General features: G+C 54.2%; 1 protein-coding gene across 2 annotated transcripts; it reads right to left on the minus strand.

The window, feature by feature from the left end:
* Positions 1–3,979: 3,979 nt before the first annotated feature.
* On the minus strand, positions 3,980–27,721 carry RBP1 (retinol binding protein 1). 2 transcript variants are annotated; one of them, XM_077130261.1, is made up of 4 exons: positions 27,555–27,721; positions 27,039–27,217; positions 6,527–6,628; positions 4,276–4,545 (listed from the first exon to the last, which is right to left on the minus strand). In XM_077130261.1, the coding sequence occupies exons 1-4, from the start codon at positions 27,625–27,627 to the stop codon at positions 4,492–4,494; spliced, it is 408 nt and encodes a 135-aa protein (XP_076986376.1). In that variant the 5' UTR covers positions 27,628–27,721; the 3' UTR covers positions 4,276–4,491. The 2 variants fall into 2 exon arrangements, with proteins under 2 accessions (XP_076986375.1, XP_076986376.1); XM_077130260.1 differs by lacking the exons at positions 27,039–27,217; positions 27,555–27,721 and adding an exon at positions 17,906–18,439 and having other exon boundaries at positions 3,980–4,545.
* Positions 27,722–27,822: the final 101 nt, after the last annotated feature.

Consider the following 27,822-nt stretch of genomic DNA (forward strand, 5'->3'; position numbering starts at 1 on the left):
AACTCCTCTGAGAGTTCATCCCTGAGCCATTAGCAGGAGCCCACCACTCACCCTGCAGGCCCCAGCTCAGAGGGCCATGTGGGGCTGGGGTAGGTCAAGCACGGGAACTCAGGGTGGTGAGACCCCCAGACCCGCAGGTGGAGGTGGGGGGGCATGGGGTCATCACTCCTATCAGAGTTGGTGTGGATAAAGGAAATTCAGGAGCAATAAACAGCTGGATTGCAAGTCTTCAGCCCTCAAGCTGTTTAATTTGCACCTGAAAGGAATAGTAATGGTGTCCTAACACAGGTTATAAATTAGGGCTTCCACAGGGGTCCTTGAGGTTCACCTTGTCAGGATACTCACCTGGAAAGGTCTGGAGGGCTACATGGAGGCGGTGGAATCTCTGAAGTCCATCCTCCAGGCTGCCTGTGATGGGGGTCACTGCATCTGTGCAGCCGGAGCCCTGGGGTTCCGAACAGCATCTCGGGGTTGGGCGTGGCAGAGAATCTGCACCTGGGTTCACACCCCCAGGTGGGCTGGGAGTCCCTGCTCTAGCTTCCACCTGCCTGATTTGGGGGCCGCCCCTCCTGCATTCCTGCTGGCTGTTTTCCTGGCTCCCCCTGACCCTCGGCTCCCCCTGACCCTCGGCTCCTCCTGCTGTTCTGTTACAAGTCATGATGACTCCACACCTATGGTGCCTTTAAACTTTTTTTTTAACGCACATGCAAAAATTGGATTGTTATATGCTGGACATTGTTCAAATCCCTTTGCAAAGAAAATATATATCTACTCTAAGCTGCTTGCCTGGATTAAAGTAATTTAATCCTGACAAAAAGTCTGTGAGAATTTGTTAGCCCCAATTCAAAGATGAGTAAACTGAGTCACAAAGAATTCATGTGCTTCCCCTTCACCTCTTAGAGCTGGAAAGTAGCAGAGTTGGGATTTGAACCCAGGCCATGTGTCTCCAGAGACTTGGCAAGAACCTACCATCAGCCCAGGCTCAGCCTCTGCAGCTCCAGTTTCAGATGCAGCAAATTTGAGGTTAGAAGATGTATGTATTTTAATCAACTCTCACTTTGCACGTTTTGAAATAATGTAACACTCCTGTCCCCAGTTCAAAAATTGTCAGGCCCAGGGAACTGTAGGATGTGGGAACTCCTTTCAGAGGCTGGTGGCATGGGGGAGCTGGGCAGCAGGCAGCCTCCATCCTCTGTGGGTGGTTGTGGGCAGCGGCGATAGCCGCGATGCTTTGGGAATTCAGCATGTGACTCCATGCCTAGTGCCTGGCTGTGTGATCAGGCACCGCTGTCGGAACTGAAAATCCCTCTGATCCTCTAACAATGGCAGCCATGCATGAGTTAAGCAGCAGAGCTTGCAGTAATGATCAAGAACTGGAGCTCACATCAAAGCTTTGAACCAGTGGTAAGAGGAGCTAAGTGCCAAAAAGAAGGCCGGACGACCGCCATGACGCACGCAGCTGCCGATCTAGGAACAAGCCCTCTGCGAAATATTGGAGGGGCGCAGAGAAAATGAAAAGCAGCATCAAAGCCGATATATCCCACTGCCATTACAGATTAATGCATGATAGGAGACATCTCTACCTCTTTACATGTATTTTTGAGGAAGATTCGTCTCATATGAAGTGAATTTTTGAATTAAATGTGACTTCCTTGTGCTCAGTTCCTAAATGGTATCCCTTACTCTTTTTGCCTTTTACACTGAGAAAACGGCTGCTGGATTAGTTCTGCTGGAAGACTGGTAATGTCACTCTCCTGCTCAGAAACCTCCTGTGGCTCTCTACTGCTCACTAAAATAGGGTGTCTCTCCCGGAGCTGAAGCTCCCAAGGGTGGGGCTGTGACACTGACATGGCCATGAGTCCCCCCATCATTTGATCCCCCTGTTTCAGTTTCTTAGGTTGCTCAAGTAAATACCATGCAATGAGCTGGCTTAAAAAAAAAAGGAAGTTTCTTAGCTTATGATTTTGAGTCTAAAGAAAGTCCAAATGGAGGCATCATCAAGGCGTGCTTTCTCCCTGAGGACCGTGGCATTGCCGGGCTGGCTGCTCTTGATCCTTGGTACTTCACTTTGTCACACGGCCAGGCACATGGCAACTTCTGGTCTCTCCCTTCTTTTCCAGGTTCCACTGATTTCAATTATGGCTGCTTCCTCTGTGGCTTTCTCTCTCTCTCTCTTTCCTTCTCATCCTCCCTCCCTCATGTCTTAATTCATTCCACTTATAAAGAACTCAAATAATCGGATTAAAAGCCACCCTGACGGGGCTGGGCCACACACACAGAAGTAATCTCATTACAAGGTCCTCCAGACAATGGAAAGGATTACATTTAAGAACATGTTTTCTGTTTGCTGTACATAAAGTCCAAACCACTATGCCGCGTCACGTCGGGTGAGCCATTACGCATTGTAGGGGGAGGTCTGTGGGGGTCTCTGTGCCTGGGATGGGAAGGGAGGGCGGTCCAAGCGCTCCCGATGCCCAGTAGCATTGAGATGAGTGCCTGGCACATAACAGGCCACCAGCAGGTATCTGTGGGGCAAATGAATGCATGGTCTTTTGAAGAATTTTTGCCTTTGAGTTCTCTCTCTGGGAGAGACGAAGCTGCCAAAGTGAAGGGGTCTCCAGGATCTTATTTCTAGGGAAATGACCCCTGTAATAGAAAGTATGTCTCACATTTGCCTTGGGCAGAAACTCCCAACCTTGTCATTACTGACATTTTGGGCTCAATCCTTTGTGGAAGGGACAGTCCTGTGCATTGCAAGATGTTTAGCACAGCCCTGGCATCCACCCATTAGATGTCAACAGGTACACCCCACAAGCAGTGACAATCAAATATGTGTCCAGACACTCGAATGTCCACAGGGGGTGGGGACTAACTCACCCCCATTTGAGAACCACTGGCCTAGGGGAGTCTTTCTCAGCCCCAGTTGCACATTAGAATCGCCTGGGGTGCTTTAAAAACTGCTGCTGCCTGGGTCCTACCTCCAGACACTCAGATGTAATTGGTTCTGGGGAATAAACTGGATATAAGGAATTTTAAAAGCTCCCCAGGTGGCTCTAATGTGTGGCCAAGTGTGAGAACCACTGGTCTAGAGTGTGGCATTCCACACGTGCCACATGCATTACAAGTTTCACAGCCCACCTGTGCAGGAAATGTGGGTTTTTTTTTTTTTTGATTGACGAAGTGGGGCTCACTGGGGCCCAGCGAGCTGTGGTCAGGCCCTGTGAGTGGTGCGGGTGGGATTCAAACTCAGTTCATCTGGCTTCTAGCCCAGGATGTAGTTGGGGAAGACTGTGGGGTTGACCAATGGGGTCTTGAGCGTCTGAGTCTCCTCTTTCCCCATTGTTGTCCTTATGCGTCTCCCAACTCCCACCCCCCCTGCAGAATCCCCTCCCAGAACGATGTATCCAAGTTCTAGTCCGAACTACCTGTGAGTGTGACCTTGGAAATAGGGCCTTTGTAGCTAGAACTAAGATGAGGGCATGCTCCTCCAATGGGACTCGTGTCCTTATAAGAGGAAAAACTGGACATAGAGACACAGACACACAGGGGACAGGCCACCTGATGACAGCAGCGTGATGTGCCTTTGAGCCCAGGAACGCCAAAGGTGGCCGGCGGCCCCCAGAAGCTGGGGAGGGCAAGGAATGAACAACCCCCCATCAAGCCTCCAGAGGGACCACGGCCTTCCCGACACTCAGGTTTCAGGCTTCTGGCCTCCAGAACTGCGAGAGGATATGTTTCTGTGGTTTTACGTCCCCCCAGTTTGTGCCCTAGGAAACTACTATAGGTTTTGGTACTGGGAAGTAGAATGCTGCGTAACAAAACCTGCACATGCAAAAGGGGCAGGGATGATGGTGGGGTGGTGAGGTGTGAACCCATGCTACTCCCGAAACCACATCCACGAGGTGACGGCCTTTGTTTATGGTGCGCCTCGTTTTTGCTTTGGTCTTGATATTCTGTCCAGTTCCATTTCATCCCCAGATAACATGCTGAGCATCTCCTATGCATACGGTGCAGTTATGACGCTGCTCTCTGTTGCTCAGCTCTCCGTAGCTAGGCTCTAAGGTCACAGGGGTGGAAGGCACCTTCTCCTGATTTTTGCTGGCGCACTACACTACATTTTGGCCCTGGCTGGACGCATGGGGAAAGACATGCACGGGTGCAATATCAGGACTGATCTGCAGGTGGGTGGCTGGATTTCTCCCTTCCATCCAGGGGAAGAATCAGGAAAAGCCAGCTTCAGAAGCCTTGGAGGAAAAGCGAGCACGGTGGGGTTCTGAAGCTTTTCCAAAACAGACGTTTTAAGCAGAGATCACTTTTATTGGAAGCACTGTCTTAAGAAAATGAAAAGAGACAAAGCCAAGAGACAGATCTGCGAGCAGATGCCCAGGGCTGGCCGGACACCCCTGTGCCATGTTGTGCCCAGGGAGACCCCGGCCCACACTTCCGTGCCCCTCCCTCCTTGCAGCCAGGGTCCGGCCGGCGGCCGAGGCCTCAGTGGACCTTCTTAAACACTTGCTTGCAGATCACGCCCTGCGCTCGCATCTCCTGAAACAAAAGCACATGCTTGTTGCCAGCCAGAGCAAGGCCACACCTGCGAGCTTGGTGCATCCAGCTGTAGGAACTATGAAAACACCCACTGGCTGCTTTTTTTTTTTTTTCCCAAGAGTTGGTCCACTGCCCTGGAAAGGTGGCTGAACTGGCGATCAGACTGCTGCACACTGCATGGAGCTGGCTGGGGGAGCAAATGGGGCCCAGAGCTGACCCAGAGGACGCCCTGGTGCCTCCGCCATCTCCTCCCATCACCAAAGGGCCAAACGGCTCTAAGCACTTTTGAGGCCTCAGCCCAGGACAGGGTCTGTGTCCAGGCTGAAGGAGATTGGGCCCAGACACATGGCTAGCTCTGTAAGTTACACAACCAGGATTTGCAAACTAGCTCAGTGGTTCTCAGCTTCAGATGCACATTGCAGTCACCTGGGGAGTTGGATAAAAAGCCTGGGCCCCCGTGTGCACCAGTGATATCAGTATCTCACGGAGCGAACATGGAATTGGTATTTATTTCCCCCTGCAGGTGATTTTAAAACGCAGGCGGGAAAGCCCACGCATCCGCTAACCTGTCAGGTGGGAATGACAGCTCAGTGTTGCCACGTCTTTCAAGGTTTCTTGAAGAAGGTTGGGAATCTGGATATTTATATGACATCTCCCAATTTTTAAACTGTTGGCTGAAAAAGTACGAAGCCCTTTGAGGACCAAATAAAGCAGGTTTGTAACCTCGAGAGCCAGAGAACTGCTCAGCTGAAAGGGCCAATGGAGATCATTTAATCCACACTGTCTGCTCTGAGTTCAGGACACAGGCCCAAGGAGGGGCCTGGCTCCAGGTCTGCCTCTTAGGGGAGCCTGGCTCCAGGCTCTCCGCCCTCGGCCAAGCTGCCCCTGAAATTAACAGTCTCTCTTCAGCACTCACACGTCTCGAAGCTCTTGCAGACTCCGATCTCTGTGGAAACTCTGAGGTAGGGTGGCATTTTGCAGATGAGGCCAAGGGAAGGAAAAGACCTACTCGAGGGTTCCCAGTAAGCTGTGACCAGAATCTAGGGGACCCGGACCAGCTCCGTCCACCAGAGGAGGAGAGGTGGGGTGGCTAAGGGGTCAGAGGAGAGCTGGGAGGCCTCGCCTCAGGGGACATGTGCCTGTGCTATGTCCCAGGAAACAAGAGGCCTCAAGGACCACGGCCAGCCACTACCACGGATCTGTGTGTATTTTTCCCAGGCGGTGGACAGGGTGGAAGTGACTTTGACCTGAGGTTCCAAGCTGGAGGGCAGGGGGAGTGGGCCCAGCCTTGAGCTGAGGAAGGCTTCACCTGACCTAGATCTAGAGCATGTCCTAGAGAAGCTTAGAGAGTTCTCTATTGGCTCTGGCCTGCCATGGTTTGGCACGGTGAAAACAGATATCATCTGGGGGCAAAGTTTGGTTCTCCCACTTTCTGTATGTGCTACTTGGATATGCAACCTCATCTTTCAGAGTCCCCACATCCTCACCCCCCAGATAAGAACGATGGTACCTGGCCCATAGGGTTGCTGAGGAAGTGGGAGGAGCTAAGGAGTGACGGTGAGGAGATGCCCCCTTTGCTTCCCCCCCTCAGACTGGACACTGGATCAGCCGGGACCTTGAAAACTCATTGCTCAGATTTTGAAGTCACTTGAGCAACTTCTCCAGCCCCTTGGGAGAGAAGTTTTGGAGCAGAACCAAGGTCTTCCAAGGTCCACCCAGACCCAGCAGTGACCTCAGGAGACGTATCCCCCCCCCACCCAGCAGCTCACCAGGTGGAGGGGTGTTCCCCCCCGCCGCCCCCGCAGCTCACCAGGTGGAAGGGTGTTCCCCCCCGCCGCCCCCGCAGCTCACCAGGTGGAGGGGTGTTCCCCCCCCACGCCACCCCCCGCAGCTCACCAGGTGGAGGGGTGTTCCCCCCCGCCGCCCCCGCAGCTCACCAGGTGGAGGGGTGTTCCCCCCAACGCCGCCCCGTGCAGCTCACCAGGTGCAGCTCGTCGCCCTCGATCCACTGGGTCCAGCCGCGCCCCTCCTTCTCGCCCCTCTGCACACACTCGAGCTTGTCGCCGTCCCAGGTCACCGTGGTCTGCCACGCAGGAAGCACAGCCGTCAGTCAGGGGCGAGCAGCCCCCGGGAGCGGGGAGCCCCAACCTCGATAGCTGAGGGACGGACTCAGGCTGATTTCATTACAGAAGACTCACAGTCCACGGCTGCCTACGCACCCCCCTACCTGCCCCAACTGAACTCTGAAACTAAGACTTACAATTTACAAAAGGCTTCGTGAATGTCACTTAAAGTGTACTCTGCAGGGGACAAGTCACTGGGGTGGGGCTCTCAGGGCAAAGACTGAGGATGAGGCTAGTGGGGGGGAGGGGCTTCGAGGGCCGAGAAGACCCATGCAGTGGGTGAGGGCTGCGTCCCTGCAGCGTGCTGGCGTGGGGCCGACTTTCCAGGGCACCCGGCCCATCCCCGGACAGTTCATCCATTCATTCAGGGTTCCAGCCTCTTCTGGGTCGCGGGACACCAAACCATCCCACCCTTTCCCTAAAGAACCCGCCACCTCACGACGAGGATGACCCCAGGTATGAATGACCACGCGACAGGTGCAAACGGCGGCCCTGACCCGCTCAGCACCCGCTCTACCAGGCGCTCTCCACGCGGCTGGGTCCTCCTGCCTGCTCTGGGGCGCGGCTCAGCATCTCCACCCTCCCCACCGCGGCGCAGGGGCGTGCCCGGGTTGTCCAGACCTGAACAGAGGTCAGCGGGGCGCCCGCGTGCCCCTCCCCACTGCACTCCTCTGCTTCTTTACGTGCCCACGGTCTCCTTTTTTTGTGTGTGAAAAATAATGTATGCAAAAAACTATAAATTTCAAAGCACACTACCAAAGGCTGTGGGAGCCCAGATGGGATGTGAGGGAGGTGGGAGCTCGGGGAGGAGCCTGGGGGGAGAGGAGAATGGGGCACGGAGGCCCTGGGGCAGGGGTTCTCTGCAGACCGTGAGATGAAGGCAGAGAGACATGACTGCACAAGTCACGCTCAGGAAGTTCCTCAGATGGACACCAGGGAGCCCTGGGGACAGGACTACAATCCCATCGCCCTGCCTGGGCTCAGCAGAGTACAGATGACCACTGTCACCCCCACGGCCCGTGCACCCTCCCCAAGTCCTGTGGACCCCTGCTGGGTGCTGGGTGGGCTGCGGGCAAGACAGACAGGAGGAGGAGACCCAGTCTTTTGGGAGTGGCTCAAAGTGTAGGAATTTAGAGGCAGGGCCTTCCTGTCTCCCAGCCCGGTCAGGAGCAGTCTAGACGAGCCCTCTCTCACCCTGTGCCTCCCAGAGCTGGGTGTGAAAGGTGGAGAGGGCGTTTCTCCTATTTCAGCTGCCCGTCTCCTTTCCGATGTCCCTCCCTAAAGGGCAGCTGCACAGGACGAGCCTGCCTCCCCACGGCGGGGCTCTGAGCACGGGCACCCCTCCTTTGGGCCCCAGGGTTCCCATCTGTCATCCGAGGGGTGAGCAGGATTGGATCAGAGGTCTTGGCAGGGCAGGGCGGAGGGTCCAGGGCTCTGGTGGTCCTGCCTTGCCCGGCAGGGATTTGGCACGGTCAGGAACAGCCTCACAAGGACTTGGGAGATGAGGAGGAGTCCGGGGAATGGGTGTGGAGTGGGTGGGGCCGGATCCCACCCACACATCCTTCCCGGCACCTGCCCCCAGGCTCCCTTCTGGGATTTCTGGCTCCTGAGGGTGACGCTGCACAGCGGGGGCTGGTGGACTGCGGGGCCACCAGCGTCTGATGGGGGTTCACCTAGGCCCCTGCTCCCACCTGTCTGCAGAGCGGGCGGAGCATGCAAGGGTGTCCCTGCTCGGACACACGTCTGCGTGCACACACACCCCTGAACTGGAACGCCAGGGGGTAAGGTCTCAGGAGACACAGGCAGGGCGCCGCGCGCGCGCGGACACACACATACACACACACACACACACACACACACACACACACACACACACACACACACACACACACACACACACGGAGCCGCCCCCCCCCCCCCACGGAGCCAGGCTCCCACACCTGGTTCTGCATCGGTTTGGCCTCTCCGGGACTGCTGACTCAGAACTCTACTCTTCCCTTACAAAGGGATGGGCCTCAATCAGAAGCATGAGGAAGAATCGCTGGTTTTCAGTTACATGTTCACACCCTCGGTATTGGAAAATCCAAAAAAAAGCTCAAAGAAGAAAGCAGTAAAAAAAAAAAAAAAAAAGGGGGAGGGTGCCTATAATCTCCAAAGAAAAGAATTAATATTTTGATGTATTTCCTTCCAGCTTTTTCCCCCCTCTTTTCATCAATATATAAATTTTCTGTTTTTTACAATATTATTAAGATTGTATCATTTATGGTTTAGTATTCTAGTTTCTTCACTTAACAGGAGCAGTTTGCCACTTCAGCAAATATTCTCCATAAGCATTATTTTAATTGTTACGTGGTGTTCAGGAAATGGAAACGTAACATGCAGGGCCCAGTGCAAAATGAAAGTGCCGGGTCTTTGTTCAAAAGCACAGAGATGTTAAGAGGAGGCCACTGAGTATTAACCCAAGGCCAGGCACCCCCTTAGCTCTAGCCCCTGAACTGCCCCGGCCACTGGCCTGTGACCAGTTCTCCACTGTGCAGATGTCCCATCACTCAGCTGATGACCTGTTCTTGGACATTTAGGATTTTATTATTCTGTGCTATTGTAAGACTTCCGGGTACACATGGCCTGGAACACACTGTTTCCTTAGAATATAGTTCCACAAGAGGAAGGCCTGCCTCAAAGAGCACCCATCTCTCAGGCTTTGGATATATATTGCCAACTTGTCTCCAGAAAGCTCATGCACAGGTTCCAACACCAGTGCTGGGGGCTGACCATGAAAGAGGTGTTCGCCAACGTGTCAGCCTTTGCTCCTGGCCTACGGTGTCATCCTTTCCACATGGGGTGGCGTCCGGTAACAGGGCCACTTGGGTGTAAACAGCAATGCCTCGGCCCAAACGAATGATGGGTGGCAGAATTTCAGGCATGACAGCTCGAGGGACACAGGGAGGGAAAGGCTCTTTGGATGCAGAGAAGCCTTTCTTAGAGTCCTACAAATCAGACAGCATCAACAGAAGGATCCCTGATGCATGAACATTAACCCCAAGCTCTCGTTGACTCTCATCCTGAGTTTGATGGAACACGGGCTCTTCTCACCTGTCTGGGATGCAGTGGGGGTGCTGGAGGTTAGGTGGCTTGCTCAGCATCAACCAGCTAACGAGACAAAGAATCTGGGCTGGGACATGGCCTGCGTAGCTCAATGTTCCATGTCTTCCAGCCACAGCAGGCTACCTGGTAGATGCCCAGAAGTTGCCTGCTAAAGTCTTTGGGAGCCAAGAGACATGGGCATTGTGCTGGGACTGAGCAGAGGACACCTTCCAGTCTGCCCACTCGCTGCTGGACGTGGACGCTGCCAGAGCCTCTCCCCTTGGAGACCATCACAGCGAAGGGCAGTCAGAGAAGGGCACGGCCCAGGGTGGCTGACCCCGTGATCAGGGGAGCCCAGGGGCTGGCATGGCATGCCCAGAGGAGGGCTTTTAATTCTTGTAGGAAACAACCTAGTTTTAAGGAGTGGGAGAGGCATTCCAGGTAGTGTGGATAAGGACCCACGTTGGTGATAAGAGAGATGGGATAACAAGCAAGTGCTACAGAAACCTATGCTGGAAGTAGGGATAGCGACCGTGGGACTGAGGGCAGTCCAAGCCCAGTGCTGGGAAGTCGGACTGAGTCCTGGAGGGTGTCTGCAGTGCCTCCTGCCTTCACCAGCCCATGGCCATGACCTGTTGGGGGGAACCACCAGGGAGAGCACTCAGCAGGAGGGCCAGGAATGGGCCAGGCTGAACTCTGGGTTCAAGAGGCCTGGAAGCCCAGCTGCTGTTTGCTCTGAGCTCTCGGTTCCTGCCCCCGCCCCACTCCCACCTTGCATCTGATTGACTCCATATCCTTAACAAATGTTCCTCGGGACCAGACACACCAGGGTGCTGCATTCCTGGCTATTTGGAATGACTTTAGGCAACTGGATTAATTTCTCCGAGCTTCACACCTGATCTGCAAGAGAGCTAAATGATGCCTGCTGCGGTGGACTGCCGCCTTGGTGGCTGCCCATGAAGTACATACCATTTGCACCCTTTTGAAGTCCAACGGGACATTAGCAAGCATGTGGCAGGTACAGAAATTCATACATCAGGGCTGGCCTGCCTTCCCCCTTGGAACCCGGCTGGAATGGTCTAGGCTATTCTGCCAGAGAGAGAGGTCACATGGGGAATCCCAGCGGGATGGGAGGCAGGGAGGCCACGTGGAGGAGAACCGAGGAGTCCAGTTGAGCTTTCAGCGAGCACTGTCACATGAGGTGGAAACCGTGCCACCAATCTACAGAATCACAAGGGCTGTGGCGTTAAGCCATTAAGTTTTGGGGCAGTTTGTCTCACGGCAAGAGATAACACCTCCTTTTCAGGCTGTTCTGAGGCCTGGAGAAAATACACATGAAATGGATGGAGCTGGCATGTACGGGGCACTAGGTGATGGGAACCATGGTTACCGCCCCGACGCCCGGAGCTTGCACAGGGATGGGGCTTGCTGCATGAAGCTGAACAGTAACTAAAATCTGCCTCTGTTGTTTTAAGAGCTGGAGATTTCTGAAGCAGTGATGGACATGCTATCACCAAGGCTAAGTTTTTCTGAAGCTCCTTCCTTTCCAGGGAACTTGGATTCATTAGGAGACCTGGCAGGGGCTGCTGGCTGAGCCCACAGAGACCCCTCACCTGGGGCCCTCCTGGCTCTCCAGTGCTCCCAGGCCGGGCACTGTGGACCTGCTTCCCGGGGGGCAGGGCTGCAGCCTGTCTGTCCCGGGCGCAGGGCATGTGGAGGGCCTCGCCCACGGCCATTCTGCCTGCGAAGGCCAGAGCCCGGGCGGCCCCAGGTCTGACTTCGAAGCCCACGTGCACTTTAATTTTGGGAAAAAATTCACAAACCAGAGAGTGACCAGACACTTTCTATATAATACGAATCACTGAAAGATGCAAAATGGCCTTTCTTCCTAGAGTTTGTTTTTAAAGTGGGCTTCCCCCAGGAGGGGACGTATGGTCCCAGGGCAATGAGAAGTGTCCCCTGGCTCTGGGGCGTGGGTCAAATGAGTAGTTGGGTGTGCAGGGCAGGGGCTGGTAACAGAACCTGTGAAGTATCTGTCCTGTGCTGGGTGCTTTCCAAAAGGTTTTACTTGATTTTCAAGTTTTAGAGCTGAGAACACTTAGGCTTAGTTAAGTAAGGTGCCCAAGTCACCCAGGAGTTTGGGGTTGAACCATGATTTGGACCCAGTTCTTTTTGGCTAAAAAGTCTACAAGCTGTTCAGGTGGCAGGCTGAGTGAGGGGTGGGTGTTGACTCTCTTTTCTTCTCAGCCATTCTTAGGGGGCTGGCAATTGTCTAAAATCAGCATATTTAAGAGAAAAAGCCAGTTTCACTCTAAAAATTAAACTAACAAGCCTTAAAATGTGAACAAGCAATGAGAGACATAAAAGCTGTTAAAAACAGTAAAGCCATAAGGTCTTGGTGTGCATGAAAGAATGCCATTCTCTTACCATCGAGAAGCTAAGAGCAAATAATATGACAATGCTTGGGACAAAGAGAATCATAAAAATAAGACTAATAATTTTGATAACTGATTTTTTATATGTGTTAAACATGTCAGAAAGCGACAGGATAGATTTTAAAATAAGAAACCGTCAGACAGCTCAAGGCCGCATGGGGGCCAAGGTTCTGGATGGGGAGGAAGGAAATGGGGCTGGAGAAATCCACAGAGTCCCTGTGGAACTGCACCCATTCATTCCGTACATATTTTGAGTGTCCAAGCCAGGGCCTGGCACTGAGCATGGCCCGAAGGCTGGACCTGGCTTGGCCTGGAACAGCTCAGCCTGGAGGAACAATGGATATGGAAGCGGGCAATGCTGTTACCATGGTCTGTGCTGGGATGGGTGATGGGTGATCCCAGTTCCACACGGGGGATCAGGCCAGGCTTCCCGGAGGTCACTACACAGCACTGCTGTCGTTACCACTGTCACCATCATCACCACAGTGGCATGTATTGAATGCCCTCTAGGAGCCAGGCGGGGCACTAAGCGAAGTATGTGCCATATCAACTTGAATCCCTCTGACCTCCTGGGGTGGTTACTCTTCTCCCCATTTTACGGATGTGGAGAACGAGGCCTGAAGGTCATCCAGGCATGAAACGTGGAGGTGAGATTTGACTCTACAGCCTGGGTCCTTGGCCACTGTGCTCTGCAGTGCCCTGATCTAACCTGACCCTTGAATGAGTATGGGGTTTAGGGGATGGATTTTGTGGCATGGTTCTCTACAAAGGAAACAGCATTTAGCAATCATGGGTTCCATGACTCTTGCACACCCTACTCTCAGGGCCTACTGGAGAGGAAACAAGGAGATAGAGAATTTCGGCAGAACAGCCAAGTGCTGGGCAGATGGAGGCTGTGGAAGTGGGCATGTGCCTCATCCAGCCTCTGAGGGGGGGAAGATGGTCATCCTGGAGCTGAAGCCAAAAACACCACAGAAGTCAGGGTGAGCAGAAGTAGAAAGAGGAGGATGAACAAGGGAATTCCTGTCAGAGGGAACAGCATGGACAGATGCAGAGATCAGAGGCTGCAGGGGTGACAGGAGGGAGGCTTCTAAATGGGCTTGCCTGGTGGGAATTTAGTGGCATGACCTTCCCCCTGGAGCCTGACCCTGCACCTCCAACTCCAAAATCTACTGGGGAGACAGCTCACAGGCTCTCTTCTTCCTTGCATCGTGTCTTTACAGCTTCAGTTGGCCAAACCAGGTGGTATGGAAAAACCAGATGCTTGCTTATCTGGGAAGCAAAGCTGGCTGGGCTACCAGGAGTCAAGGCAATCAATCAGCCAGTTATCAGGTCCACCTGCAGAGGGGGAGGGAAATGGGGAGAGGACATGCCCTGCCAGAGAGTGCTCAGAGGGACTCGGGTGCACAGAGCTGACTCCAGGCCTTGCCCCTTCCGTGGGGGCTTTTGGCTGCTACTGTTTAATCTTTCAAGGAAAATTGCAGTAAATGTTTCTCAAAAGACATGCTAGCTCTATAACCAGGGAAGTGTGCGCAGGTCAGGGTGGAGAGGGGATTACCGCAGGGTCCCCACCTTAGAATCCACCTTAGAATGCACGGCTGAGAAAACGTGCATTACCATTTGTTGAATGAATGAATAGCAGAGAACATTCTAGGAGTACTCTTGTACTTTTTCAGGGAATGTATGTCCTTTTCTTTTAAGACAAAAATATCTCAGGCAACATAGATGTTTATTATTCTCCCATAGATTAACGTTATAGAAATAGGGTGGTGTGCCACCGGCTCTGAGAAATGACTTCTTGGGTTCCTACTATGCGCCAGGAACTTTGTAAACCATTTTCCACATAATGCTCAAGTCAGCTGGGTGGTGGGTGCCACTGCCTCATGTTACAGTTAGGAAACTGAGGCTCAGAAAATGCAGGCCCCTGCTCAGGGCACACGCCCGGGAGAGGTGTGTGAGGCACCCTTCAAACTCTCACCTGCTGGGCTCGCAGCCTTCATTCTGTGGCCACAGAGGCCGTGGCCGGCAATTAGCACCAGGCAGGCTGCAGGCTGGAGTCTGGCAGGGTCACCAGAGAGCAGCTTGGGCTGAGCTAGACATTCAGGAAAGAAATGGTCATAGGCCCTGGACAGAGGCAGGTCTGAGCTCAAATGCCATCCCAACCTCTTCCTAGCTGGGTGACACTGAGCAATTTGCTCGACCTCTCTGAGCCTTTATTTCCTCATCTGCAAAATGCAGCCCATGTGCCCTGCCACAGAGCAGAGGCATCAGGATGAAATGGAGCAAGGGGTTCCAAGGGTCTAGTTCAGGGTGGGACACGTAGACACATAATTGTCTGTAAACATTAGCTCTCTCTGCTTCTGGCCTTGGCCAGCCTGTTCTCTCCGGGTGTGGGGGGCACGTGCCCTTTCAGGCCAGCCTCCACTCATCTCACCCTGCCAGCTATTCGCACCTGCAGCAGCCACTACCAGAATGCTGTCTGCTGGGGGTCACCATTCATGGGGTGGAGGGGTTAATTATAGCAGCTGATATTTATGAAGCAGTTGCATTGCAGGCCTGGGCTCACCTAATCCTCACCATGAGGTCAGCACTCCATCCTTTATGAAATCCCCCTTTTTGCAGACAACGGGTGGCAAAGAAAAGTGGAGTCACGTGCCTGAGGCCAGCTGGTTTGTAAGTGGCAGAGGCGGGAATCCAAAGGTGTGGGCCTGGCTCCAGAGCTGAGCCCCTATAGCTCAGCCTCCCTGCTGGGCCCCAGCCTCAGAGGGAGCTGGGCTGTGGATGGCAGGAGGTTAAAAGAGGGCCAGGAACAGCTGCTTTCAGCCCTAGAAGCTGGAATTCACAGCCAGAAATGTGTCCAGCATTGTTGGGGAGAGTGGGATATGCATAAACCAGACAGACGCATCCCCAGTACCAGTACCTCCACTCCTTCAGCAAGGCAAGCTTCACACTGGAGATTTAACAAGCTCAGAGAGGGGGCGCAAGGGTAGTTCAGTGGTAGAATTCTTGCCTGCCATGCAGGAGTCTATGTGCTTCTCCCCAAAAACAAACAAGCAAAACAAACAAAAGACAAAAATTCAACAAATGGCACTGCAGTATCGGGATACTCACATGGAAAAATAATGAAATGTGACCCCGTCATTCAGCATACAGAAAAAAAAAGCTCACAGAGAAATGAATCCACAACTCTGTCCCCTTAAAGTAACAAGGAATACATCTCCCCCTGGTAACAATCGGAGTCAGGCTATCTGGATTCAGATCTCCTGGATTCAAATCTTAGCCCCATTAGCTACATAACCTCAAAAAAGTTGTACCTCTGTTCCGTGGAAAGTGCTTAGAAGAATCCCTGGCCTGTGCGAGCTATCAAACAAATATCAACTAAAATTTAAACAAGCAGTTCCTGCAGTCATGGGCAATGGCCACCACTTACTTTGTTTGAGGTTCTGCTATTTCTATTGAACAATCATTTAACAGGTATTGTGGAGTCCGTTATACTAGACCACAAAAATGTGGGACGTGCTGTGCAGAACCTCATGGATCGGTGCCAAGTGTCACAGGTGTCCTAGGGACAGCCGGGCAAAGGAAGGGATGGTGGCAGGATGGGGCGGCCAGGCCGGATCTGCAGAGCAGTGAATCCTGCACTGAGTCTCGTCCAGTAGGTACTATTCCGCCAGGAGACACACCTTAAGAGCACTGAGCCCCGGGAAGTGAGCAGAGAGATGCAAAAGAGGATGGTAAGTGAGGGAAGTGGGATGGGGCCGAGCATATGGTGTGAGGTAGAGGATGGGCCCCATCCTGGGGCGCCTGGGAGCCCTGAGGGTCTGCACTGGGGAGTGACAGTATGGTGAGATTCCCTTTTTAGAAGGTGAAGGATGGGCCGGCAGTGGTGAGGATGGTAGAGGGAGGTCACTGTGGAGATACTATAGTAATTAAATGAAATAATTCATGGAGAATGCTAAGCCTGGCATATAATAAGTGTTATAATATAATAAGAGATGTTGATGGTGGTTATTACTACAGGCAAGAGATTTTCAGAGCAGTGGGGATGGGGAAAGGGGAAGGAGAAGTTAAGAAGCTGAAATCTATGGAACCTGTTGACTTGACTGACTGCTCAGAAACATGTGGGACATTTGTCTCCATGCTGATGCTTTGTGTGGCTACGTAGTGGCCTATTGAATTAGAAAAGTCACTGCCTCTCTAAACACCGGAGGTTATCTGGCTTTAGTAACACCAGCAGGAGGCAGCCTGGTGTACAGACCACAAACTCACAAGTCAGAGGTCCCCCAAGTCCCAGGGCCACGGTGCCTGGGCAGGACCTTGGTTCCCCCCCACCCCCGTAAGACGGAGGAGGTGCCCCACCGCCCTAGACTGCTGGAGGAGCAAATGGACAGACAGACAGGGATAGGACAGGCCAGCCCCAGTGGGCCTTTGGATGGTGCTTGTGTCGGCTGCTCAGGATTACTCCTCCACAACCAGGCACACCTGGTACAGGTAGATGGAGCTTATTTTTTCCTTTTCTGGAATATAGTCCCAGAAGTAGTATCTCTGAGTCAAAGATAAGATGATTTTTTCTGACTCACTGTGCGTAGTTGGATGGTAATTTTGTTTCCCCATCTTCTAAGGGCAGGGCCGGTCCTGCCTGGAGCCGGGATGTACCGCCCTCTCTTTGCACTCACCTTGTTTGCGCCATTCTCCCCCCAGAGCACTCCTGCACTGTCTCCAGCTCAGGAGAGAGAAGGAAGAAGGAAGGAAGAGAGGAGGGAAGGAGGGAATATTAAACGGAGTTAGTACTCTGCGGCATTTGCATATTAAAGGATACACCTAGAGAAGTCTCTGGATAGTTAAGCAAAATAAATAAGGTCTGATGGCAGAATTTCAGACAGCCTGACAGATACGATACCCGGATACCCGGGGTTCCTCTTTGGAGGAGGGGATGGGAGCTTACACTCCAGCACAACTCCATTTATACAACCCAGGCAGCTACACCCGGTTTCCAGGGAGCAGGCTATTGTGACTCAGGCACAGACCTGGTTTCCAATCAACTCCAAGTCAAAAAATGCGTGAACTCCCACCCCTGTGAGAAGGTGGCTGCGCGGGCCAAGGGTGACTCATGGGGGAGTGTGGTCTGGGGGAGGGCAGAGTCTTCCTGCGGTTTTTCTCTTCCAACAAATGGGAGCTCACAGCCCTCCCCAGCTCACCTTCCAGACACTTCCTGTCCCACCCACCTCTTTAGGGGACCCGCACTGAGTGCATGCCTGGACATCCGCAGGGGCTGGGTAGCCGGCCCAGGCAGCCCAGGGAAGAGGGGCTCCAGGCTGAGTGTGCACTGAAATGCTGTCTCAGGCCCTGCTCAGACTTTGGCAGCTGAGACATCTGGAGGGCGGCAGGGCCGAGGGGAAGTCCTGGAGCAGCACTCGCAGGCTCTCCCACATGGCTGTCCTTTTCACCCCCCAGCCCCTGGGTCCCGGGGCAGCGGCTTCTGGAGAACAGGGCCCCTCCCAGCCTGCGCCGCCCGGCTCCCGGCACCCCGCACCCTGCTCCTCTCCCACCGCGCAGGGCCCTTCACCAGCTCCGGCCGCTTCGCCAGCTCTGTCCGGCTTTCCAGGCTGAGCCAAAGAAGAACGTTCTGCCTGCACTGCGGTGCCAGTGTAGCACCCACGCAGCACCCTGAGCCTGTCTGAAGTAATGCCCACCCCGCCTGCCCTTCTGGAGCCTTACCTTGCGCCTGGCCTGATGCGGGGGTCTATGCCCCCACTCCCCCGAATACGGTGGGGTCTCTGAGCCTGCTCTGACCAACAGAGTGTGGCAGAGGTCGCGACAGGACTCAGAGGCCAGGTCAGGCTTAACAAGGCCACCCACTTGGGCCTTGCTCCAGGGGACGCTCACTCGACAGCCCAGCTGGCAGGCGGTGGGACGGCCCGAGCAGCAGGGGTCAGCGAGAGGAGAGAGCCACCTGGCTGCTGGACCCCCTCCCAGGCAAGCTGTCCCCATCCCCGACGCGGCCTGCGGCAGGGACAAGCCTTCCCCTCTGCGCCCTGCCGAATGCTGATAAGTGAATAAAGTAAACGGCTGTTGTCTGAAGACACTAAGTTCCACAATGGCTTGTTTTACAGCGACAGAGAACTGATATTCCTCCTGGTCACGCTATTCCCACAGACACCCCCATCACATATTCTCACAAGCAGTGTGGACAACCAAAGCTACAGGCTGAGCCCCCAGTCTCGGGGTTTGTTCATATGAAACTTAACCCCACGAAGGATAGGTCAAACCTACTTAAAATTAGGCCTAAGGGTCACCCCCAAGAGAACCTCTTTTGTTGCTCAGATGTGGCCTCTCTCAGCCAATATAATAAGCAATCTCACCACCCTACCCCTGTCTATGTGGGACATGACTCCCAGGGGTGTGGACCTTCCTGGCAACGTGGGACAGAAATCCTAGAATGAGCTGAGACTCAGCATCAAGGGATTGAGAAAAACCCTAAAATGAGCTGAGACTCAGCATCAAGGGATTGAGAAAACCTTCTCGATCAAAAGGGGGAAGAGGGAAATGAGACAAAATAAAGTGTCCATGGCTGAGAGATTACGAACAGAGTTGAGAGGTTATCCTGGAGGTTATTCTTATGCATTAAGTAGATATCACCTTGTTAACCAAGATGTAATGGAGTGGCTGGAGGGAACTGCCTGAAACTGTAGAGCTGTGTGTTTCTAGATGATGATTCAATAATGATATAGCTTTCACAATGTGACTGTGGGATTGTGAAAACCTTGTGTCTGATGCTTCTTTTATCTACCTTGTCAACAGACGAGTAGAACATATGGAATAAAAATAAATAATAGGGAGAACAGATGTTAAAATAAATTTAGTAGATTGAAATGCTAGTGATCAATGAAAGGGAGGGGTAAGGAGTATGGTATGTATAATCTTTTCTTTCTGTTTGCGTTGTATTTCTTTTTCTGTTGTCTTTTATTTCTTTTTCTGAATTGATGCAAATGTTCTAAGAAATGATCATGATGATGAATATGCAACTATGTGATGATATTGTGAATTACTGATTAGATGTGGAGAACAGAATGATCACATGTTAAGAATGTTTTCGTTTGTTTGCTGCTTTTCTTAAATTAATAAAAAAAAAACCCATCACAGGTGCTCCTTTTATCCAGCACGCGTGTAGCACCTTGAACTTGTTTAAAGTAATTCCAGGGTATAGACAGATGAGGAAAAAAGAAGGATTAAAAAATAAATAACAACAGGGGAAGATAAAGGATAAAAACTGGGTAAATTGCAATCCTGTGGGTCAAAGAGAAGGAGGGGTAAGGGCTATGGGATGTATGAGTTCATTTTCCTTCTTTTTATTTCTTTTTTTTTAGAGTGATGCAAATGTTCTGAAAATGATCATGGTGAAGAAGACAAAGCGTGTGATGACACACTGAGTGTACAGTATGGTTGGGCTCTATGCGTGTGGATGTTTCTCAATAAAAACATTTTAAAAACCCACCAGGAGGGTTAACGCTGGCCCCTGTTATAGGTGACGACGCCGAGGCTCAGAGGGATGAGAGAGAGCTGGAGGGAGCAGGCGGGATTCAAATTCAGGTCAGTCCCACAGCCAAAGCCCCTCACTGCCCATCGCAGCCCCCCGGCCCCGCTGCACGCACAAATGGAATCACTTCCTCTGGCTCTCTGTCACAAACCTTTGAGGGCAGCTGCGTGTTTGGTGTCTCCAGCCAGACATGGCCCCTGGGGACAGGGCTGCACCTGTCCACTCTCAGTCGCACCACAGAGCTGGACACCCTTAGCCCAAAACCGAATTGTGGGGCAAATCTCCCCAGGAAGCTGGGACGGGCCAGCTCACCCCCGTTTCCCTTTCTTAGTAGCTGTCAGGACCCACAGCATCAGCACTGCCTGGACACCCATTAGAACAAATCCCAGGGGGCTGCCCGTGGCTTTTGTGTTGGAAACTCTGGGAGTGCAGTGTACTCAGCTTCAACCACTTATGGAAGTCTTAGCCTGTGGATTCTGACTTTTTAGGGAAACTTTTAGATGCAAGTGACAGAAATCCAACTCGAACAGCTGAAAGGGGAAGAAAGGTGAGGCTCTGGCTCCAGTACACGGGCAGCCCACCAGCGGGTCAGTGTGGGGACTTCGGCAACCGCGTAGACATGGCACACTCACTCTCTCTTGTGCCTGCTTCCCTGCTGGTCTCATCTCAGCTCCTCCTTCTGTGGGATCTCTCCAGGTGGCTGTAGAAGGCGGGGGTGGGTGGGTGGGGGGACTGACCTCATAAGCTCCAGGTTTACAAAACACCAGGTCATCACCTCTCTCCAACTGGCCTTAAATCAAACCCCAGGAAAGAGTGTGCATGGCGTGGCTTGGTGCCCAGCATCCTGTAACAGGCCCCGGGACTCTGCGGCCACCCTGGCCTGGGATGCTCACGCAGGAGACAACGTGTGCTGAGCTCGCAGCCCCTCCAGAACCCAACAAAAAAATGGGTGCTGCTCTGCCAGGGCGGGAAAACAATTTGGGGGCGAGGATCAAGCAGCTGTGACTCACTAACAAGCATGGGTGACTGCGCCTCGCCCCTCTCTCTGGGGTATCACTTGGGGGGCCCTGGCTCCCTATTGGACCTAGGATTTTGGCTCCACAAGCAGCTGTCCCTGAGCTACCTCCATGGTCCCCGAAGCTGCCCCGTGGCAGGGACAAAGCAGTGACTGGCTCCCATTTGCAGGTGGAAACAGTGAAGCAGCACATCCAACCACTCAGGCTTACTCTGCAGTTAGCAGGAGAGGGTTCAGAGCCAAGGCTGTGACCCCAAGACCTGCATTCCTGCTACACACCCTCACGCCTCCTTTCCAACAGCCTGTGCTTGGGGTGGCCTCAAGGCTCACAAAAACGATGGAGGTGGAGAGCTCTGTGGGCAGACCAGCTGGACCCTGCCCTCTGCCTGCAGCCGGTGGGGTGACTTTGGGCTAAAAAGGTACATTGTCCCTGGGCCTCAGCTGCTCACCTATAAAATGGCCATGATGCTACAGAACAGCGCGAGCACCGAAGGAGAAAGAGCGCGGGAAGGCGTTTGGTGTGGGCATGGCACTCAGTAGGGATTTAATAAATGCCCTTTTCCTCTGTTCCTGCCTTGCAGAAAACAAAACCTAACAAACCAGTGAGATTTCTGGAAACCAGTGAGATTTTTGGAAGCTACTTTGCGAATTTTATTTGGGTTGCTTTAATTCTTCTTTTCATAATCCTCAAAAGCACACTGCTGTCACCAATTTCAAAGGTCGGAGGACTATAGCTAAGACATGAAAGACACCCTGTGTTTCCGTCTTGGAAAGGACCCAGCTGAGTGCCAGGAACACAGGCCGGCCTGAGAGCTAACACAGGCTGAGCTCACAAGGCTCCCACACCCCAAGGCAAGCAGCTCCGCGGGGCAAGGAATTAATTCTGCTCCGGGCACTGGGCTGTTAAACATAAGAATAAAATAAATCTCTTTAATGGGCCAAGAACAGGATTAGAAAGCTGGTAAGAGTATAAACCCGTGTTAATAGGAGTTTGGAGGATTTCACCCATTATATGTATAATTGGGTGGATGGACAGATGGACTGAAGTGAGGAAGGGAGGGAAGGGAACAGGGGGATGGTTAAAAAAGAATTTAGAAAATCCATAAAGATTGGTATGAAAACATGGCTAAGAAATATTGAGTAGTGTGTGGTAAGGTCTTTTTCTTTTCTTTTTTTTTTAAGGCTTTAGATCGAGATATTGACCAATCCAGAGATAATAAATTTGGATTTATTGGATAGATAATAAATTTGAAGGTTTTCAGACAGACCCACCCGATCCTCTGGGGAGAGGAAGGGGCCAAGCAGGGGGAGGGGTCCTTTCCCCTTCTGACACACTCTCCTGTGCTATTTGAATTCTTTCCCTTTTATAAATAAACAAAGAAAGCAGCAGGGCGGAGGGCTGGAGGCGGAAGGCGGCTCTCTGGAGGGTCATCGTGAGTTCAAAGTTGAAGCTGAAGGCCAGGCCTCAGCAGGGAGGGGGGTCCTGTGAGAACAAAACTGCCTTCTCCAGGGAAAACCACCCCCCAACTACCAGGGCACCAGGCCAAACGGCCCTGCCACCACCGCACAGAGTCAGGTTCACGGCTCTGATTCCTGCTGGCTGAGGCTCAATCTGCTTCCACAAAAGCTGCTCTCACCGGGGATGGGGAGGGGAGAGGGGGCTAAAAACCAAATATTCCAAGAAATTCCACTCCCCAGGATAGGGGAGCGCGATTTGAAGGTCCCCCCACGCTGCCAAATCTCACTTCTGCCGCACTCACTCAATGAGGATGGCCTCTAACTAACTGGTCCTGGTGTTACGTGTCAATGGAGAGGCAGTGAGGACATCACTTAAAGCAGGGCCGCCTCTAGGTCTCTAGCTGAGACGTTTAGACGTTTCCACCCAAACTAGAGCCCCTGCTGCTGGAACTTCACATGAAAGGTGAGCTGTGCTGTGGAGTCTGCAGGGAGGCCGGAGAGCCATTTAAGGGGTCCACTCAGACCAGAGGATCCACTTCTCTGGCCAGTGGCACATGGCCCGAAACAGAGGTACAGAGAGATGTTTTGTTTCTCACATTTGAGCTGCATCGAGACTCCCTGGAGGGCTTGCCACAGATCCGGTCCCACGCCCAGAGGTGGGGCCCAAGGATTTTGTATTTCTCACAAGTTCCCTGGGAACACCGCAGAACTAAAGAAACCCACAGAGCAAATGATGACAAATGGCCACTGGATCCTGGGGTGAGGGTTGTGGTGAACTGGGGCGCGTTGCTTCTAAGGGGAGCCTCTGCACAGCGCCCCAGGCTCTGACCCCACGCCCAGGATTTTTTTTTTTTGAAACATTTTAACAAATAGTTATAGAACAGATTTTAAAGCTGGTGTGAGTGAGTTCCAGTTCCATGATTATTTGTTTTTACTTCTAGCTGTTCCAAGACACTGAAGACCAACAGAAATATCAATATAATGATTCAGCATTTGTTAAATCCTATCTTCTCTGTTATATTCCTCCTTCTCTTTAAATAACATAATACATAAAAGCAATAAATTTCAAAGCACATGGCAACAATTAGTTGTAGAACACATTTCAGACTTTGGTATAGGTTACAATTCCACAATTTTAGGTTTTTATTTCTAGACACGCCCAGTCTTTCTAGCTCTCTTGACTTTAAAAATTGTTTTGTTAAGAACAGCCAGAAACAGGAATTTCTCTGTGAAATCTTCCAGCCCTTGGCAATCATTGGCAACTGATACTGACATTTTTCTAACATCATGCGGCCTAAACAAAACACATCTGCAGGCCAGATTTCACCCCCCGGCTGCTGTCCCTAGTCACAGATAAGGTTCCCTGGAGAGAAGGCAAGAGACCCGGGCCTTTGGGGCGGGGTGTCTGCCTGACCGGCCTCTCCCAGCACACAGGGGCTGGCCCCGGCTGCCCAGGTCACAGGCAGCCTCCCTATTTTGTCCTCACTGTGCTTGACACCCCCACGCCCCCAGCTGCATTCTGCCCTCCAGCCTGCTGAGGTCTTTGCAGAGGCCCCAACCCTCCTCCTAGCCGGGCTTTCCCTCACCCCCCTGGCCTCTGCGCACAGGGCTCCCCCTGCTAGAACACCCTCCTCCCTTCTCTACATCTACCCTCACACTCGCCTGCCCTGCAGAGGCCTCACCCCTACCCTGGGGAACCCTCCCTGAGCACCGCCCCCAGCTCTGCACCCCTCCCCCCCACTCTCATCGCGGTCCTGGGCTGGGGTGGCCTGAAGGTGCTGCCGTCTCCTCCCCACCTCGGGCCACTCCTCAGGACACGCCAGGAGACCTGCCACCTCCGAGTCCCCAGGACTGGGGTCTGTCAGGGAACGGGCCGAATGCAGTTCTGCCGCCCTTGCCCTTGTCCTCATCCCGCTGTTTGTCTGGCTACCCTGTGTGTCCTTCAAGCACAGCTTGGTCTCCACTTCCCGTGGGCAGCTTCCCTGGCCTGGCAGGCTTGGGGCAGCGCGTGCGCAGCTTGGCTCTGCCGGCCACATCCTCTGGGCAGGGACCCGCGGCGATACCCGCCAGGAGCCCTCTCCCCAGTGTGGGGCTGCAAAGACGCTCGCAGGATCAACACAGAAACAAACGCACAGCAGATGAATGGTCTGTCCCCGCTCCAGGCTGGCGGGTGCAGGGCAGAAGGGGCAGCGGAGAACGTGATCTCCGGCAGCCACCACGGTGGCCCCTTGGCCGCAGCAGCCGCCCTCCCTGCAGCCGAGACCTGCCAGTTTCTCTCATCCCATCATCGGGCACCCCCACCCTCACCCCCGCTCTTCACCGTGGCACAGCGTACATCGGGGAGCTGGGACAAGGCCTCCTCAGTGGTCAGGGGAGGGCCCGAGCAGAGAGGCTGCCCCCCCCGAACAGGCAGCGACAACGGGAGCACGCGGCTGTCGACTTGGTGTGGGCCACCCTGATCCTGGGACAGCAAAGCTGACAACAAGTCCTACCCCGACTCACCTCGTTCAGCGGCTGGAACCCCTCACCCAAACTGCCCACCTGCCCCAGCCCCGTGCTGGGCTGAGAAGAGCCGGCGGCCACACGCTGTGTCGTTTGTGTCCCAGACCCTCCTTTCCTGCCCCCATCCGCTTGTCCTTTACATCTAAGTTCAGAAGTCACGGCCTCCCCAAACGCTGCCGGGACCCCTTCTCTGGGCTGTCACAACCCGTCACAGCACCGATCGCCCTGTGTTGGGACTGTGTGTGTCTCTACCACAAAACCCACAAGTTCCCGGACGCTGGGAATTGTTACCTGCTCAGCTCTGGCCAGTGCCGAGTGCAGAGCGCAGCCTTGGGGCAGAAGGGCAAGCACAGCCGTGGGTGACGGCAGGGACCCTGCAGCTGGGCAGACAGACTCGCACCCTCCTCCCACCCTTCACTTGAATGGCCCAGCATCACGGAGCACGTCATCGTGCTGGGTTTCCTGGTGGGTGCGGTGGGGCTGGACGTGGCGTAGTGAAGGCTCAGGGTGCTCAGATAAAATCTGAACAGCTCCTGGCACATTGCAAGCACTCAGTGAGTGTCGGCTGGTATTGCTAAGTGGGTTGTAAATGTTTCATGTGTTCATGGAAGAGGGTGACGATAATCAGCCAAGTACAGACCAACACACCCCAGAGGCCACCGTGGCCCGAAATGAAGATGTGCCCTGCGCAGCTGGGACAGAGACTGTTCTGAGGGTGCAGAGCTGCCCACAGCAGGCCTGGGAGCAGATCCTGGGCAGCTGCCAAAAACACAGCCCCTGCCCCCAGCCCCTGCCCCCAGCCTCTGCCCCAGCCCCTGCCCCAGCCTCTGACCCCAGCACCTGCCCCCAGCCTGTGCCCCCAGCCCCTGCCCCAGCCTCTGACCCCAACACCTGTCCCCAGCCCCTGCTCTAGCCCCAGCCCCAGCCTCAGCCCCTGCCCTAGCCCCTGCTCCAGCCTCTGACCCCAGCCCCAGCCCCAGCCCCAGCCCCAGCCCCAGCCCCTGCCCCTGTCCGAGGCTGACTCAGCTGGCTCACTCCTTCCCTCGGTGAGCCTCTCACGCAGATAAGAGGCCTCGGGCCTTTTAAAGGCACAACCTGATGTTTCACTACAACAAGGTTTTCTCCCATTGGGAGCCTCCAAGGACACTCCCCACCGGCCACCCCCTCTTCACCTCTCGTTCCAAACAGCAGCCTCGGACACCAGCTCCTGCCGAGCAAGCAAGGGGTGGGGCGGGGTGGCCCTCAGTGGGGGGCATCTGCAGCCACAGCCCTAACACCTCACCGTCTCAGCTCTCTCTGCGAGGGCGGGGGGGAGTCTGACAGAGAAGGCAGGACGGGGGCCAGGGTTCAAACCCCATCGCCACCAAGTCTGTGCCCCTCTCCGAACCTCAATCACTGTGTAACATGGAGCCCATCCCTTCCTCACGGCGCTGTGCTGTCGCCCTGGGAACCAGCCTAAGGGAGCAACGCACCGAAGAGCCCTGACCCCCCCAGTGACCCAGGGATGCTGATGGAGGGGTGGCAGCTGGGCTGACTTGCCGGAATCTGGGAGGCAGTGTTAATTGGGGTCTTCAGGTCACCAGCTTCCCACCCTTGGGGGAAACAGGGACTCACCCCCCCCCCCACACCCCAACCCCCGCTGCTCCTCTGGCCAGGGCTGCAGTGGCGCTGACCCACTGAGGAGATGTTGGCTACATGGGTTCAAAGGAGCTCAGTGGGCAGTTGGGGACGGGGGTGTGGAGCAGGGGATGGCCAGCAGCCAAATCCCTGCTTTGAAGAGAGGAGGGGCAGGTTAAGGGCTTCCTGCTCAGAAAAAGGCATCCCTGCTTCAGAGAGGCTTCATGCTAAGACATACAGAAAGTGAGCGTCTCAGAGGGGTTCCTTGTGTCTCTTCTTTCTTTTCTCACATCCCTCTCTCCTTCCACCAGCCCACAGTGCCGCCCACAGGCTTGCTGGGAATTCCAGTCCAGCCTCTCCTTGGCTGGGCAACTCTGGGCGTGTTGCTACATCTCCGAGACACCCTGTTCGCTCATCTGTAAAATGGGCACACTCATACGTCCCTCACAGGCTGTTGTGCAAATTAGGTCGGTCGTGTGCATAAAGCATCTGGCCCAATGCCTGGACATAGTGGAGACTCAACAAACCACAGCCTTCGTAACTATTCCCACGTGGTAGGGGCAGAGCCGCAGGCTTGTGCAGTCGGGGCTGCCTACAGCAGGGGTTGGGGGCGGGAGGATCCCCGGTAACCGGGAGCAGGCAGAGCCCCTGCCTCCCCCACCCACCCCACCCCCACCAGGCCCCGGACAGGAGGGGCCTGGCACGAGCTAGCGAGTCCTCACCATACACTTGCGGTCGTCTATGCCCGTCAGATCCTCCTCAAACTCCTTCCCAACCTGGAAATCCATGATGTAGTTCCTGAAAGTGCTCAGCGTGCGGATGACCATATGGTCGCCGTTCTGTATGATCTCTTTGTCTGGCTTCAGCAAGTTGGCAATTTTGCGCAAGGCCACATTGACATCTGCGGGGGGTGCGGAGGCAAAGGTGGGCGGGGAGGCCTCGGAGAGCCGGGCCCAGGGCCCGCTGCGCCCCAAACACCTCTGGGGTACCGCCGGCTTTGCGCTGTCTCGGCGCGGCGGGTCTGTGCCCTTTCCTCCAGCGCGCTTTGCTTCCTGTGTGCCACCCCCTTTTAAAACAAAAAGTAGCGAGCCAAGCCCGGCTTCTCCAGGGGAACCATCACATCCGCAGCCAACTATCTGACATCTGCCACCAACGCCCCCCCCCCCCCGAGTCCTGCTGCCACCCTCGGAGCGGCGGGCGCAGTCACCCCATCCGCTGTCGGGGCGCCCCGGGCTTACCGAGCGCGCGCAGGTACTCCTCGAAATTCTCGTTGCTCAGCATCTTCCAGTAGCCGGAGAAGTCCACGGGCATGGCGCGGGGCGGGCGCGGGCGGCTTCCACTCGGCCGGGGCAGCGGCGACCGAGCTGACCCGAGCGCGGGGAGGCCCGGAAATGCGCGCCCTCCCGCGGCGGGGGGCTCTGGGGGGCGGCGACAGCTGGACGCGTTGCTGCACAAAGCCCGCTGAGGAGCCCTGCAGCCGTCGCTCCTCCCCTCCCCCCGGGGGCG

Source organism: Tamandua tetradactyla, chromosome 15 (assembly GCF_023851605.1).
Source record: "Tamandua tetradactyla isolate mTamTet1 chromosome 15, mTamTet1.pri, whole genome shotgun sequence".
Lineage (NCBI taxonomy): Eukaryota > Metazoa > Chordata > Mammalia > Pilosa > Myrmecophagidae > Tamandua > Tamandua tetradactyla.